This window comes from Vulpes vulpes, chromosome 3 (assembly GCF_048418805.1).
Source record: "Vulpes vulpes isolate BD-2025 chromosome 3, VulVul3, whole genome shotgun sequence".
NCBI lineage: Eukaryota > Metazoa > Chordata > Mammalia > Carnivora > Canidae > Vulpes > Vulpes vulpes.
The window spans coordinates 84,295,905-84,311,916 of NC_132782.1; the positions used below are offsets into that span (position 1 = coordinate 84,295,905).

The 16,012-nt window shown below is 40.4% G+C and overlaps 1 protein-coding gene across 2 annotated transcripts in view; it reads right to left on the reverse strand.

Moving 5' to 3' along the window:
• Positions 1-839: 839 nt before the first annotated feature.
• Positions 840-16,012, reverse strand: part of LOC112935742 (cytochrome P450 3A12-like) — a 30,585-nt gene continuing 15,412 nt past the window's right edge. Inside the window, exons 8-13 of one of the 2 annotated variants that reach the window (XM_026019624.2) lie at positions 15,031-15,158; positions 13,883-13,949; positions 10,127-10,287; positions 8,467-8,693; positions 5,088-5,250; positions 840-3,965 (exon numbers count right to left, since the gene is read on the reverse strand). In XM_026019624.2, coding sequence (XP_025875409.2) covers positions 3,861-3,965; positions 5,088-5,250; positions 8,467-8,693; positions 10,127-10,287; positions 13,883-13,949; positions 15,031-15,158 — 851 coding nt within the window. In that variant the 3' untranslated portion in view covers positions 840-3,860. The remainder of the gene's footprint in view (positions 3,966-5,087; positions 5,251-8,466; positions 8,694-10,126; positions 10,288-13,882; positions 13,950-15,030; positions 15,159-16,012) is intronic. The other variant, XM_026019622.2, reaches the window with a different exon arrangement.

The following is a 16,012-nucleotide window of genomic DNA, read 5'->3' on the forward strand; positions in this document are numbered from 1 at the left end:
CTGCTTTTAGGGACCCAACAAAGCCCAAGCCCAGGCTAGTATGTGCACAGTGGCATTCAACTAAGGGGTAGGTATACAATTGCTGAAAGGCAGCCCAAGTCCTGTGGCCCAGCTATGCAAAGTGGGCACCTTTTCCTCACTTACCCAAAGCCTCAGCCCTGGACTGAGCTGGGATTCAAACCCAGGGGCTCCAACTTCAGAACTCCACATCTCTCATCACTGTGTGGTGCTGCCTCATTGTATTAAATAACACAAGTCAGATTAATGCAAGGGATGAGGAGAGCTGTGTAGGCCCAAGGTGCTTTTGTGACTCACTTTTCCCTAAAACAATCAGAATCTTCCAGAATAGTCTGTTCCAAGAATGATGTTCCTGACCCATCTCAGAGTAAGTTACTGACCTGATATTTCATAATCCCCTATATTTCCCCCAAAGAGATTCTCCATCAATATCAGGAAAGTAGGACACGAAGGTGGCTTAGCAGTTGAGTGTCTTCCTTTGGCTCAGGGCATGATCCTGGTCCTGGGATCCAGTCCTACATCAGGCTTCCTGCGAGAAGTCTACTTCTCCCTCTGTCTATGTCTCTGCCTCTCTCTGTGTATCTCTCGTGAATAAATAAATAAAATCTTTTAAAGAAAGGAAAAGGAGGCTGACACATTACTGCTGTGTAACCATCAGAGCCCTCAATCCCAACTGTCCTCACAATGTCCTTTATAGCAGAAGGACCCTGCTTACACACTGAGTTTACATGTTCCCCTCTGTAGTCTCTTTACTTCAGTCTGAAACACTTCCTTAGTCTATCTCTGGCTTTTGTTAAAAAAAAAAATTCCAGCAAGACAAGTTGAAGATCTAATTGGTTTTATTAAATGATTCATGAATTGGCACATCCCACCTGACAAGTAGACAGATGTTCCCAGGAGGTGTACAAAATGCAGGGTTTTCTAGGAAGGAGGGTAGAGTGAGAAGTCCATAGAAGGAAAAGAAAGTTTTGTTTCAGGCCAAGATCCATCCTTTTGTGGAATGGACTTGCAGGGTTTCTATCCTGCAGATGACTGACTAGTGCCTATCAGGAAGTTTCAGGAAGACTTTTTTAAAAAATTCACTCTCCTGAGATAGATGGAAACTGTCATTAGTTGTGATTGCTATGAGGAGAGTTTGGCCAGAAAGTGAATCCATTCTGATTTGTTTTTCTCTTTTTTGTTACTTTCAAGACCTTGACTTTGTAGAAGATCACACACCAGCTAAATTAGGAGTAGATATTACTCAGCTTGGGTTTGTGTGACCTTTTTAGGGATTATTTACAGGTTTCCCTACTTGGCAAGAACATCCTACAGGTGACTCTGGGTTCTTCTCACCACATCCTTTCCAGTGATATACCATCACATCCTCCTGTTCCTGATGATGCTCACTTGTCTGCCAGGTCTCTGCTCTATGAGCTGCTCTTTCCTCTTCTTAACTCATGAATGTTTGAGGGATAGTACTTTGAAGCTGTATAAGTGTCCTTATCGATTTTAATTTATCCCTGTATTTATCTCCACCTGTGTACTCGCGTTTCCGTATTTTATTTAATAGGTTATAATATCTTCCTAACATTAGTTATAATGATGCCCAAACCATGCCTGATGGGTGGGTGAAGTCCCTCAGGCTGGTTTTGCATCCCATGGAAGAATCTCCATCACTGTGTAGCTCAACATGCTCCAGGCTCATTGTGTGCTCTTCAAGCCTGGAATCAGCCATTTCTCTGAGAATTTCTAGCTCTTTTCAGTGGAAAATGGCATTTATAACTCAAGATCTGGGCACAAAGTGTGCTCATTGCTCTTACAGTGTCACTGTTACTAAGAAATCCCTGTGGGGAGAGGAGGTAGGACACATGTGTCTTTATACACAGAGAGACAAACACACACATTTCTCTTTCTCTCTCCCTCTCTACCAGTCTATCATTTACCTAGAGAAGAGCATGACTTTACCTTGACACGCTTACTTCCAATCTCTGAATACACAGGATTCATTGGCTTTCACCCCTTTTAAATCAATGACTCCTGCACCCCAATGTTTATAGCAGCAATGTCCACAATAGCCAAACTGTGAAAGGAGACATGATGTCCTTCGACAGATGAATGGATAAAGAAGATGTGGTATATATACACGATGGAGTACTACTCAGCCATCAGAAAGGACGAATACCCACCATTTGCTTCGATGTGGATGGAACTGGAGGGTATTATGCTGAATGAAATAAGTCAATTGGAGAAGGACAATCATCATATGGTTTCACTCATATGCAGAATATAATAGGAAAGAGATTGTAAGCGAAAGGAAGGGGAACTGAGTGGGAAATATTAGAGGAGTCAAACCATGAGAGACTCCTAACTCTGGGAAACAATCTAAGGGTTGCAGAAGGGGAGGTGGGTGGAAGGATGGGGTAACTGGGTGATGGGAACTAAGGAGGGCACTTGATGGATGAGCACTTGGTGTTGTACTATATATTGGCAATTGAATTTAAATTTAAAAAAATTTTAAAAAGTAAATCAGTTACTTCCTTTTCCAACAGTGAGAAATTCCTGAAATTGTATATCCTAAGTAATTTACTTATTTGATCAATCCTCCTTCATGTGACTAACTAATCCCTACCTCATCCCTTAACACTCACGGATGTCACCTACATGCTACTTGGGTCTCTCTATAGTATAGAAGATTCCTGTGTAATTTCTGGTACCAAATGAAATGGATAAATGGTTTTAGCCTTTCTGACCAATCAAGTGGCAAATGAACCATCTTTTATTCAATATTCATTGTGTCAAGACAGTTGGGAGCTGAGGTTGGAATACAAAGAGAAAGCATGTGCCCTGTCTACCAGAACACAAGGCAGAGAGATGAAAATGTTAAATCAAAACTAATAATACTAAGTGCCTCAATCAATTGTTATAAAAGACACGTGCTTCAAAAACTGTAGAATTAAACTATGAATATACATTCTGAGCAATGGGCAAAGTCATAGTGGATTAACTCTCGCTATCTTAACAGATCACATTGGAGTTCTGAACAAGGCCCGTCCACCCAGTGATTGTGATGGTCAAATATTCAGCCACTGGTTCTCACTCATTAGTTCTATGGATTCCCTGTTAACGTGCATAAAGGCATTGGTTAGTATTTTTGTAAAGATATGTTGACTGACTTGCTCAGTGTAATATTTAACGTAGAATACTCCAAATAAGACATGTGATATAAATGTCACTACCACAGTTACCACAATAATTCTTGTTTTCATTATAGTTTGTTGATAAAATGTTGAGAAAATTTCATTCTTTTTTAAATTTTTTTATTGGAGTTCAATTTTATTCTTTTTTTAAATAATAAATTTATTTTTTATTGGTGTTCAATTTGCCAACATACAGAATAACACCCAGTGCTCATCCCGTCAAGTGCCCCCCTCAGTGCCCGTCACCCAATTCACCCCCACCCCCCGCTCTCCTCCCCTTCCACCACCCCTAGTTCATTTCCCAGAGTTAGGAGTCTTTATGTTCTGTCTCCCTTTCTGATATTTCCTACCCATTTCTTCTCCCTTCCCTTCTATTCTTGATCAGTGCTCAGGGGAGTAGATGGTACAAACTGGGGGTAAGTCTTTATGAACCAGATAGACTGCATCAACATGTCTGGCACTTATTAGTCACATCCTTTGCTCTCCACAATATATAATGCTCCACACAGACACCAGACAAAGCTGAAGGCGTGTACAAAATCTCTAGTCATCCGTCATGGGCAGTAAACGAAGCCCATCTTCATTTCTGGGTTTTACTCACACAGGAAATTGAGGTCTGTGGTGTTCTGGGATATAGCTTCTCGAAGAACAAAAGGGAAGTCCTTAGGGAAATTCAGGCTCCAGCACACTCCCATCTCTTGGCTCAACTTTGAGAACAATGGGTTCTTCTGGTCGAATTAACCCTTGAGAACTTAATTTCAGGGGAATCTGCAACAGTTAAACCAGCAAATGAGAGCCAGGAATGAAGCCCTGCCAATGACAGATGCAAAGTAAGCAAGATACATGAAGGACACTAATGTGTTACAAATATGTAAGTACTATCGGTTTAGCATCCTATATCTCATATTCTTCATCTTACTCTGTAAGCTATCAAGACTGGAGCATGGAACATTTATTCATCACTCATTCAACAGAACATCTTTTGAGTACATAGACTTCATTTGTGTTTTTTATTGATTTAGATTTTATGTAAAAAGGATGAGTGTTCAAAATTTAAAACATATTCTTAGCCATTATGGCATACAATTTTGAAGTGATATAGAGTTCAATTATGTATGTTGAAATTTAAAGGTCATCCTGAATGGGTATCATGTATTTTATTCTATGGCCATCCTCCCTGCTAATGATCCTGTCACCTCTCCCAATGGAAATACCCATTCATAGTGGCAGTTTGGAGTAGAAAGGGAGAACAGATAGACTGGAGTGGAGCTCGAAGAAGGTGGGGCCAAGTGGCCAGGATGGCCTGGACCATGGTAGTCTGTCACATCTGTCAGAAATGCTTCAAACCAGTGAATGTCAACCTTGCTTGCACTTGAGAATCAATGAGGGTACTTTTAAAGCTAGACACTGTGTGAATTATGTTAGAATTTCTGAGAAGACCTGGACATCAGGATTTTTAATGAACCCACTGATTCCAATATAAAACCATAGGTTGAGAACCACGGTCTTGATAGAATCTGTAAGTTGTGGTGGGGAAGAGCACCTTTCAAACATCATGTCACGGTGATCAATGCATGTCATGACTGTACACAACTTGTTCCCTTCCTTTCAGTGGACTTGAAAGAAATTTAAAACATTGCTGAAGTTAAAGGTCTGTGCATAATGTCATGTGAACTGCACTGAATAGATGATCCTTATGGTTAGGTGGTCATAAGACACAGACATGCACTCAGGAGCTGAAGGACACTTAAAAGGTCACAAATGATTCTCCAAGGAATAGGACAAATTATTAAGGATAAATGAGCCCCCCCCCCACATCCATCCGATATCTCTTAGTTATAAAAAAAAAAACAATGAAATACTATTTATGCAGAAAGTGATCTCTCTGACCTGTGTTTCTTTACAAGGTTTGAAGGAGAAGTTCTGCAGGACTTTAATGAGGGCAAGTTTCATGTTCATGATTGCGAATCTCATTCCAAGGCAGTTTCGGGGTCCAGTTCCAAAGGGCAGGTATGTATAAGGATTTATGCTGTCCTTGTTCTTCTTACTGAACCTGGTTCAACAATACAAGTTGGAAAGAAGTTAGTGAAACATAAAAACCACAAGAGGTACATGTTAGGAGTTTTCAACCAGGAGTATATAGGAAACTTTCGACTGGTTACTGAAATCTTGCTGTGTTTATTCTGTAGTGACAATTTTAAGCTATAGATCATTGGATATCCCTTCCTTATGGGAGCATTCGGTACTGTTTAGGAGATTAGATGAATGCTGTTGAAAACAAGATTTGTCTTGAATACTGGGATTACATTCAGGGTGGTGAGTTGTTCACTCTCTGAAAGGTGAGCAGGAAATAAGTCTGATTGAAGGAAAAGTAGGATCCTGCCCCCACTGACTTACATTGCTCACATATCCATGGTTAAAGGAATCAGGAAAAATGACTCCCATGATTTGTATTGTTATTTTTCCCTTCATTTACCCCCCCTTTCCCAGTAGCACCATACTTCCAAATAACAGTATGTCAGATGATTTACATGGGCACATGATGCTACTCCACTATACTCATACTCACGGTTATGTATACCGGTATAATCACTGATATCTATCTGTTCCATGAAGCTATGAATTCCTTGAAGGTTAGACTTATATTTTATTCAAAACTCATTCCTCAATATTTATATTAAGGAAAAATGTGGGTTTGGTGAAGGTAATAATGGCATTCTCAGTAGGTATTTTTTTTAAACTCCATATATTATGAGGAACATACTGGAGTGTGTTTATAGATGATGAGCCTTAATGTAATATGGGAATAAGACAAGGAATTGCAAAGGTTTGTGGATGGGGCAGCTGACATGGTTAGTGGTTGTTGGGCAGGTGATGGGCACATATGATGCATTAAAAGTATTTCTTAGACATGTGTTTCCAGTGTATCCCTGTGTATGTGTCAAAAATTCTCCATAACAGCCATTTTTAATACGTGAATCTTCCATTGCCTGGAACAGTCCCTAACACATATAAGTAAGCACTTCCTCTCATGACTGAATGAATCAGAGAGAAGCACCAGGAGTGGCCTTCTGGTTTCTGTTTGAGAAGTGGCAGGAATGGGGACTGCTGAGCTTGTGGGAACCACCAGGGCTTCTGATCCAAGAAACAGCTGATTTGGTCAATTCTGACTTCTTTTAGGAAGTATTACATGCAGATGTGTTGGTAGCACTAGGGACACAATGCAACAGGACAAGGGCTCTGCCATCAGGGAGCTTAGAGTCAGGAGCTAAAAGTCTAGATCCCTAAAAAGTTCACTCCAAAATTTCCTCACCAATATAATAAACAGGAAAGTACCAACTTTTGCATAAGTTGTGCCCAAAGCCGGACTCTGCTCTGAATTCCCAGAAGAGGAAGCTCAAGACTTCTTCAAGAAGGCTCCTCAGACAGCTAGAGAGCAGATTTTTTAGATGACTTTGCTTTGGATGAACTATTACAAACAAACGGAGTAAAAATGAACTATTGGGACTTCATCAAGATAAGAAGCTTTTGCACAGCAAAGGATACAGTCAACAAAACTAAAAGACAACCTACAGAATGGGAGAAGATATTTGCAAATGACGTATGTATCAGATAAAGGGCTAGTTTCCAAGATCTATAAAGAACTTCTTAAACTCAACACCAAAGAAACAAACAATCCAATCATGAAATGGGCAAAAGACATGAAGAGAAATCTCACAGAGGAAGACATAGACATGGCCAACATGCACATGAGAAAATGCTCCGCATCACTGGCCATGAGGGAAATACAAATCAAAACCACAATGAGATACCACCTCACACCAGTGAGAATGGGGAAAATTAACAAGGCAGGAAACCACAAAAGTTGGAAAGGATGCGGAGAAAAGGGAACCCTCTTACACTGTTGGTGGGAATGTGAACTGGTGCAGCCGCTCTGGAAAACTGTGTTGAGGTTCCTCAAAGAGTTAAAAATAGACCTGCCCTATGACCCAGCAATTGCACTGCTGGGGATTTACCCCAAAGATGCAGATGCAATGAAACACCGGGACACCTGCACCCCGATGTTTCTAGCAGCAATGTCCACAATAGCCAAACTGTGGAAGGAGCCTCGGTGTCCATCGAGAGATGAGTGGATAAAGAAGATGTGGTCTATGTATACGATGGAATATTCCTCAGCCATTAGAAATGACAGATACCCACCATTTGCTTCAACGTGGATGGAACTGGAGTGTATTATGCTGAGTGAAATGAGTCAATCGGAGAAGGACAAACATTATATGTTCTCATTCATTTGGGGGAATATAAATAATAGTGAAAGGGAATAGAAGGGAAGGGAGAAGAAATGGGTAGGAAATATCAGAAAGGGAGACAGAACATAAAGACTCCTAACTCTGAGAAACGAACTAGGGGTGATGGAAGGGGAGGAGGGCGGGGGGTGGGGGTGAGTGGGTGACGGGCACTGAGGGGGGCACTTGACGGGATGAGCACTGGGTGTTATTCTGTATGTTGGCAAATTGAACACCAATAAAAAATAAATTTATTATTAAAAAAAGAAACAGAAAAATCTTATATACTGTATGCATCTATGTGCTCTCTGATAAATACAAAAGATTTTCTCACAAAAACAAACAACAAACAAACAAAGCTGCACAGGATTGCAGCCACAGACAGCACGGGACCTGTGTGCCTCTCTGTCCTCATGAGGCCGCTTCTCCTACCAGAGATGAGAAATCTCAGATCCACAGCCCCTGCTTTCCCACTTAGGCTAGCAGAATGGCGGCCAAGGTTACAGACAAGGAATGTGGGGACATGGTGGGTAAGTTCAGAGAGTAAAGAAGACTAAAAAACTTAAAGAAAAAATACCATTTCCTTCAATAATATAGTGGTTAAATTAATTATGGCATATGCATATAATCACAAACACAATTATAGTATGTTGTTATGCTTTAATGTTATCTTAAGTAAGCCACTCAAAAAACATAATGCCATCCTAATTTTTAGTAATCAATATATGCATAGAAAAGTGTCCACAAGGACATATGTATCATTACTCATAATCTTGATGTATTGTGATTGACAATGTTTTTAATATTCTCTACAGCTTATAAAATTTTGACAATGATCTTTTTGTAATACAAAAATTACTTCTGAAAATTAAAAGATGTACAAATAAATCATTGTACAACCATACAATTGTCATCTATACTAAGAAAATATCAGAATATCCTCCAATATGAAGGTGGGTTCCCCTTTTCAAGGTTCCCTATACCTTTCAGGTTGGAACTCCTCAGGCTCTGGCCAGAGATCCAAGTCTCGGTGAAGAGTAAATGTTGGCACCACCACCAATGTCCCTTTGGGAATGAACACACCACTGATTTCCACATCTTTCTTACAGACCCTCTCTAGTCTACCAGCAATTGGGTATAATCTGAGACTTTCATTCAACACCATGTCCAGATACTCCATCTGTACAAGGGCCTCGTAAGTGGGTGCTGCCTGGAAGGAAGAAACAGATTTAGATGAATTGAGATTTGGGATCAATTCCAATTCCTACTGACAACTACTGACCTGTTAGAAAGGGACCATGAAGAATCACTTGTTTTGGTAAAGGGCATTCATGGGCATTTGACTGTCTACCATGTCCTTTAACCTGCTCAATGGCCCACTGATATGTGTGCAATAGTAACAATTAGGGGAGACCACTGGAACAACCACCTACACAGGGTCTGAAACTTTTTCCAATACTGGGTAGTGGTGTTTCTTCCTTATATGAACAAAGTGACTAATATACTATGATGCTTACTCCTATTGAAATATGCTGAAGTCACTTTCCTTTCAAAAGAGGGGCCTTACATCTATACCATGGAAGGAGAATGTGCAACAGAAAATATCCTTTACACAAACTCTTTTACACAACTTTTCTTTTATCTACACAAACTCTTTTAGTTGAAATATAGTGCTTCTTGGTTCTTCAATTATCTAACAAGATTTAGAGAGAAATACTATATTATACAAAAATATAAATATTTTGGGGTGCCATTGGTTCTTTTCAACCCAAATAGGGCAAAGAAGGCTGGGTTGGATGCTCCAATTGTGAGAACACAATTTCAGTTCTTGGGAACACTGTTAAGGGGATTGGAATTCTATTCTCAGCCCCACCCTCTACTGCTGGAAGGGTTTCCTCATTATTACTTTGGGGTTTCACTGTTTGCCAAATAAGTTGCTCCAGCCGTATAACCCAGTTCTCTTCATGAGTAGGGAACCCAAGTTAGTCAGAGGTCAGAAAACAATGTGGGCAATATGTTCCTATCACTTGGTATTATATTTAAGGGTCAACATTATACAGGTTAAGAGTTCAATAAGGATCCCATCACCTTGTGCCTCGCTTGGCTTCTTCACCACTAGTTATGTATTAGTTAAAGAATGTGGTGTGTCTCTCTGTAGCTCAGTTTCCTGATTTCTTACTTGGAGATAATAGAATTGATACCTATAGGTTGTTGTGACAGAGACACTTTCTGCTCACCCAATATGCACATAGGCCCCCACCCCAACCCACCCCCGTATTTCCCAGCATTGTAAAATTAGGGGACACTCTCTTTGCAAATGAGCTGTGAACTGAGGAGATATATATCAATTCAGAGCCAAACATTTGAAAGCAAGTGAGCAACACTCCACTTACTTGTTACCCATTCAACATGAAGCCCCCAAGTTCCAGATAATGCAGGTTAAGAGGCAGACCCTCTCTACCTTGTATACCAACTGTGTGGAGCAGAGACTTACTACCAACCTCTACTATACCCATGTTGGACAAGCAAGGGTGGATTAGAAGTATACCACTGCTATGAAAACCCACTAGATTTGAAGGCTAATCTGTTACTGAGGCATAACCAAGCCTATTCTGACTCCCTCTTCAGGTATGACCTGCTCACCTTATTGGGGAAAGTCGCATCAATCTCCTTCTGCAGTTTCTGCTGGACATCAGGGTGAGTGGCCAATTCATACATAAGGAGGCAGAGAGAAGTACTAGTGCTCTCATAGCCACCAAAAATAAAGATAATAGATTGAGCCACAAGCTCCAGATCAGACAGAGCTAAAAGGAGAGAAAAGACATTTTAGCTAGAGCAGGTGAATGTAAAACATGGCAGCTTCAATGATGACAAATCCATTTGAAACTCCCAAATCCCTGGTGAGAAATGTAAAGGCAGTTCAGAATCAAACTGGGAGCGGTTTTACTCTGATGTCTATCTTACAGAGCCCAAAAGAGGCACAAGTTGTCTGGATATGATTATTCCTATGGTCTCTACTCTTCTTGAACACCTGTTACTGCCTATGCCACACACACACCCCACCAACACAGGTGGGTAATCTCAAGGGACGGTATTTATTTTTTTAAAGATTTTATTTATTCATAGGGACACACAGAGAGAGGCAGAGACACAGGCAGAGGGAGAAGCAGGCTCCATGCAGGGAGCCCGACGTGGGACTCGATCCCGGGTCTCCAGGATCACGCCCTGGGCTGCAGGCGGCGCCAAACCGCGGCCCCACCGGGATGCCCGGCAAGTGCGGTTTAAACCTCCTGCGCGGGGGATCCCTGGGTGGCGCAGCGGTTTGGCGCCTGCCTTTGGCCCAGGGCGCGATCCTGGAGACCCGGGATCGAATCCCACATCGGGCTCCCGGTGCATGGAGCCTGCTTCTCCCTCTGCTTCTCCCTCTGCCTGTGTCTCTGCCTCTCTCTCTCTCTCTCTCTCTCTCTGTGACTATCATAAATAAATAAAATTTAAAAAAATAAAATAAAATAAACCTCCTGCGCGTTTTCTGACTCCGCCTCCGAGGCGAGAAAAGGTTGTTGAGGAAGGAAGCAGGCTCCTCCTTCCATAACTGCCTGGGGAAGGGACGGTATTTCTGTCTAACACGCACAGAGTTATCAGTAAGTCCTTAGGAGAATCATAAAAGTACTTCTGCCCTAAGTAACATGGGCTAGCACCCTCCCCCAGGAAAAATATAAATTCATCCAGCGAAAATACAGCTTAAGTTTTTTGTAAGAGTTTCTAATGCTAAGGCTTAACTGTCAGGAAAATTGAATTATCTTTTATGTAAACATATCGTGGGAACTTAACTGGACAATGTTGGGCTACAGATAAAGTCTTGCTACTCAAAGTGTAGTTCATGGACCAGCAGCATCTGCAGCACCTGGGATCTTATTAGAAATGCAGAATGTCAAACCTCACCCTAGAACTATGAAATCAAAATCTGAGTTTTCAGGAGATGTGGTGACGTGTGTGCACAACCTAGCTTGAGAAGCATGGATTATACCTTAGAGAGGTTTCGGTTAAGTGAAGACCTGGGGTATATTCTTTACATGGATGATCTCAGATACATATAAAACCGTGACAGAGACAAAATGCTAGAAGTGTGGTGAATGACGTTAGTCTAATCAACTGCATTGAAACAGCAAAAGAAATAATGATCAATAAAAGGACATTGGCCAGCATGAATTATACACAAACAGAATCCAGTGAGTGGAATTAGCAACGTTTATTTAATCACGGCCTGAATGTCACCTTCCTCAGCAAATGGATGCACCCTGAATATCAATTGGCCTCCTTTTTGATTTTCTTGTAGTAGAAACTAAGCACAATCATGCTCTAATCTATTTGACCAGAACTGGATTAGATAATACCGAGGGCACTGAAATTAACATGGTACTTGCCACAGACAAAAAATTCAAAACTAAAAATAATACAAAGTGAGTGTAAGAAAGGTCTACAGAATTCTGATATCCTGGTCATACTTTCTGTGAATCTGGTGTGGATAAATTCAACTATCAAATTCTTTCCCCCAATTGCCATGAAGCCCATGATAATCAAATTTCACAACTCTGCTGTCCAGTATGGTAGTCACTCTCCAGATGTGCCTATTTATATTTAAATGTCACTTAAATTTAAACCAATATAAGATTTAGTTCTTCAGTGACACTAGCCACATGTCAAGTGTTCAATTAACCATATGTGTGTAGTGGTTCTGTATTGAACTGGACATATAGAGAATATTGTCTTCAACCTAGAAAATAGAAGAGCTAGCTAGATAGGTAGAAAGAAATAAATGTGTATATATAGGTATACATATAATTTAGTTGTTTGATGGAGTAAGCCCATCTGTAGTCCCTAGAATAAATTGTTAAATATTCAAGAATTTTGGGAGATGGTTGTGAAACCATAGATAGCCTGAATTTAACCATGATGGGACTGTTTCTGTCATAGGAACAAACTATAAATCAAGGCTCTTTTTTTTTTTCTTTCAGACACAGAGACCATAATTACATCACTGGATGGGTAGACATACAAATGTTTATGTTCATCAGTCTTGCGTAAATGTATTTGAATTTCTTAACTCGGCCCACGGAGAGGAAATACAAGCAAAGAAACTTTATAGTAGTGATCTCTCCTTGATCTCAGATTTTGGTTTCTAAATATCATTGCTCACTAAAAGGAAACACAGCATCTGAAGAAATGGCTGATTCCAGGCCTCATCAGGGGAAACAGAAGAGAAACCTGGAATGTCTCACACTAGAATGCAAGCAAATGCTCAGAAAATAATATGGGAAAAGGTACAGAATACTCTACGTACTGTAATGGTGGATAAACATCATTATACCTTTGTCAACATCCATGGAATGTATAAAACCAAGAGTGAACTGTAATGTAAGCTATGGATTTGGAGTGGTAGTGATGTGTCATTGAGGGACATTGTAACAAATACACCAAATGGTGAGGTATTTTGATAGTGGGGGATGCTGTGTGTAGGTGGGCATGGGGGGGAATATGGGAAATCTCTGTGTCACTAACCATTGCAGTGAACCTAATACTTGTACAAAACATAAAGTCTGTTGAAAACATAAAAACAGAAAAAGAAAGAAAAAATAACACAAAAAATAACACAAGAACCCACTTGAAATGGCTTCCAGAGGACAAATTGGAGACAACTGAGGATCTATAAAGAAGGAGCTAGGAGACTAACTTAGTAATATATGAAATCATACTGACATAAATAAATTAAATGTTATAGAGAGAGAATGAAAAGCTCCCTAACAGTGGACGATTACTCATCAACATAGAAGAAATGATGGAATTAGAAAGCCAACATTTTGGAGCCATCTTAGTAATAATGGTCTCAGTCAAATAGCATCCATGGATGATAGAAGTAGTAGGTGAAAGTAGTAGGTGAAAGTGGCCAGCATTTACACTGTCACAAAGGCATCTTTCACCAGTCACTTCTTAATTACAAAATGAAAAAAAAACTTTACAGTCCATTAAACCAATGAACACAACTTTAACCAAGTGTTCCAGGTCACCAATACCGGGGCCATATGCCTTCTGATATGGTGAAGCGTTGATGTGATCTTCCAGGTATAGGCTCAGAGAACTGATGGGAAACAAGCTCCCCAGAGGCTATGAAATAGGTGATCCATGAACCACTGACTGCCTTGTCCATGGTTGCCCTTCAAGCTTTGAACCAATTTATGGCTGTGTGCTTCTGGAACGTGCTTCCATTACCATTTGTATCTGAACACTTGTCTCTCTTTGATTTGTATACTTACATCTGCTAACAATCGTCCTCCACACCTCAGAACCACCCCCTGCATCAGAGACTTCCCATCACTGGCCCTCTAAGCTGTCCTTACTTGCCTTTGTGGGTATTCATTTCTTTAGAATTCTGGGAGTTAATCATCAGTTGCAGAAAATCAACTCGGTGCTGCAAGCAGAAAGAGAACTTTCAACAACAGAACATCACTTATGAAGTCAGAAATAAATTAGGGATGCAGGATCTAATTTCTTTCCTGAGATTATGGCCCCTTTAAGTCCAGAAGTCTGGCTTGTGTTACCCAAGTCATCAGTGAACAAAAACATCCAGCTCCAAAATCTTGGAGAGCAGGATGCTTCCCGGACAGGAATCCAGCTATTGTGTCCCACTGTTTTTTGGTTCTTGCTCCCTTGATCCTGAGCTTCTCTGGATTTTGAACACAGCTTCCTGGCCAAAGAGTAGCATGCTCTCTCTCTTGTCATGCTTGCTAACTCAGGAGAAAGTTCCTGATTAGAGTCATCCTCCCCCCCCCCCCACGACTCATTTCTTAACGAATGGCCACAGACCAATAGCCTGACTTTTGTAGAGTCCACGGACAGCTTCTGTGTCATCATCTTCTAATGACCCACTGAGATGGAACTCATCTTCAGTGACATTCTGGGGTACCCAGCCCTGCCTCTCCCTCCTACACACATTCTAGCGCTGGTCATCAGGCCTCAGGAAGGCAAATCTGGCTTGGCCAGCTTGCAGCCTCAGTGCCCAGAGAGACTCCTGCCCACTCCAAACTATGGCAGGCTCAAATTTAACACACACTCTACTCTACCAGGGGCCTGAAGGGACCTTCCCCTCGAGAAGGTATGAGATAAGAAGCTTGGAATTGAAAGAATTCTTTGCCACTCTGACATCTGGGGAAATTTTAATATCAAAAAATTATTTTTACACAGGAAGTTGTACCCTTTGACAATTTTTTGAAGAGAAGAGGTAGTTTTTTTCTCTCATCAAATTTTATTGCCTGGCATAGTAGGTACCATGCTTATTATTAAATTTTAAACGTTGACTCTCTGACTCATTGTCTTTCCTCCTTCCCTGATCTCCATCTTCTTCATTCTCCTTAAAATGTTAGAGGTCTCCTGCTCTAAACCCTCCAGTTCTCTACCTACCTAAAAACATACTTAAATGACCACGCTTAGGATGTACACACTTCAATAAAACATCAAAAGTGAACACTCACATGTAACTACCACCGGATTACCTTTTGTTTATCTTTGAGGCGACTTTCCTTCATCCTTTTTACAGACTTTGTGAAAAAATCAGTAATTTTCTTTGGAAATAGCCAGATATTTAACATTTCATAAAGTGGAGTAAGGAATGGAAACAATACTGTAACGAAAAAGAACAATGGAAAGCACAGTGAAAATGCAAATTTTACCTGGAGCAATTATAACTTGGTCTACCAATCAGAGGATTAAAAGACACTGGGATTCTTTGAAACCCGGAGTCAGTCCCTCTAGATCTGTACTTGAATTTCAAGTCAATGGCTGAGCAATGAGCCCATATTGGGGCTCCATCCCAGGACTCCAGGATCATGACCTGAAACCAAAGGCAGATGCTTAACCAACTGTACCACCCAGAAACCCCTGGACTTGAATTAAGTGTCCAAAATTATACCCTCTGTTCATGGGTAACTGATCTTTTTTTATATAAATTTATTTTTTATTGTTGTTCAATTTGCCAACATATAGAATAACACCCAGTGCTCATCCTCTCAAGTGCTCCCTTCAGCGTGGGCAACTGATCTTGACAAGGTTTCTAAGACCATTTAAGTAAAAAAAATAGTATTTTCCATGAATGTGCTCAACAAGAGAACAGTCCCATGCGAACAAGCCAACAAACAAAACCCAAAACAAACAAACAAACAAACAAAAAAAAACAAAAAAAGAAAGGAAGAAAAAGAAGTTTAATTCTTACTTCCTACAACAAATAAAAATAAAATAAATTTAAAATGGATCAAAGGCCCAAATATAAAAGTTAAAACTGTATAATAATCTTAGGAGAAAACCAAGGGATAAATCTTCATGATCTCATATTTCTCTGTGAATTTAAGATCTGACACCAAAAGCACAGAAATGAAGGAAAAACATATACATTATACATTATCAACATTAACAATTTTGTTGATGAACACTGGGACCATAAATTGAATTATACATTGTAAAAGGGGGCCTCAATGTATG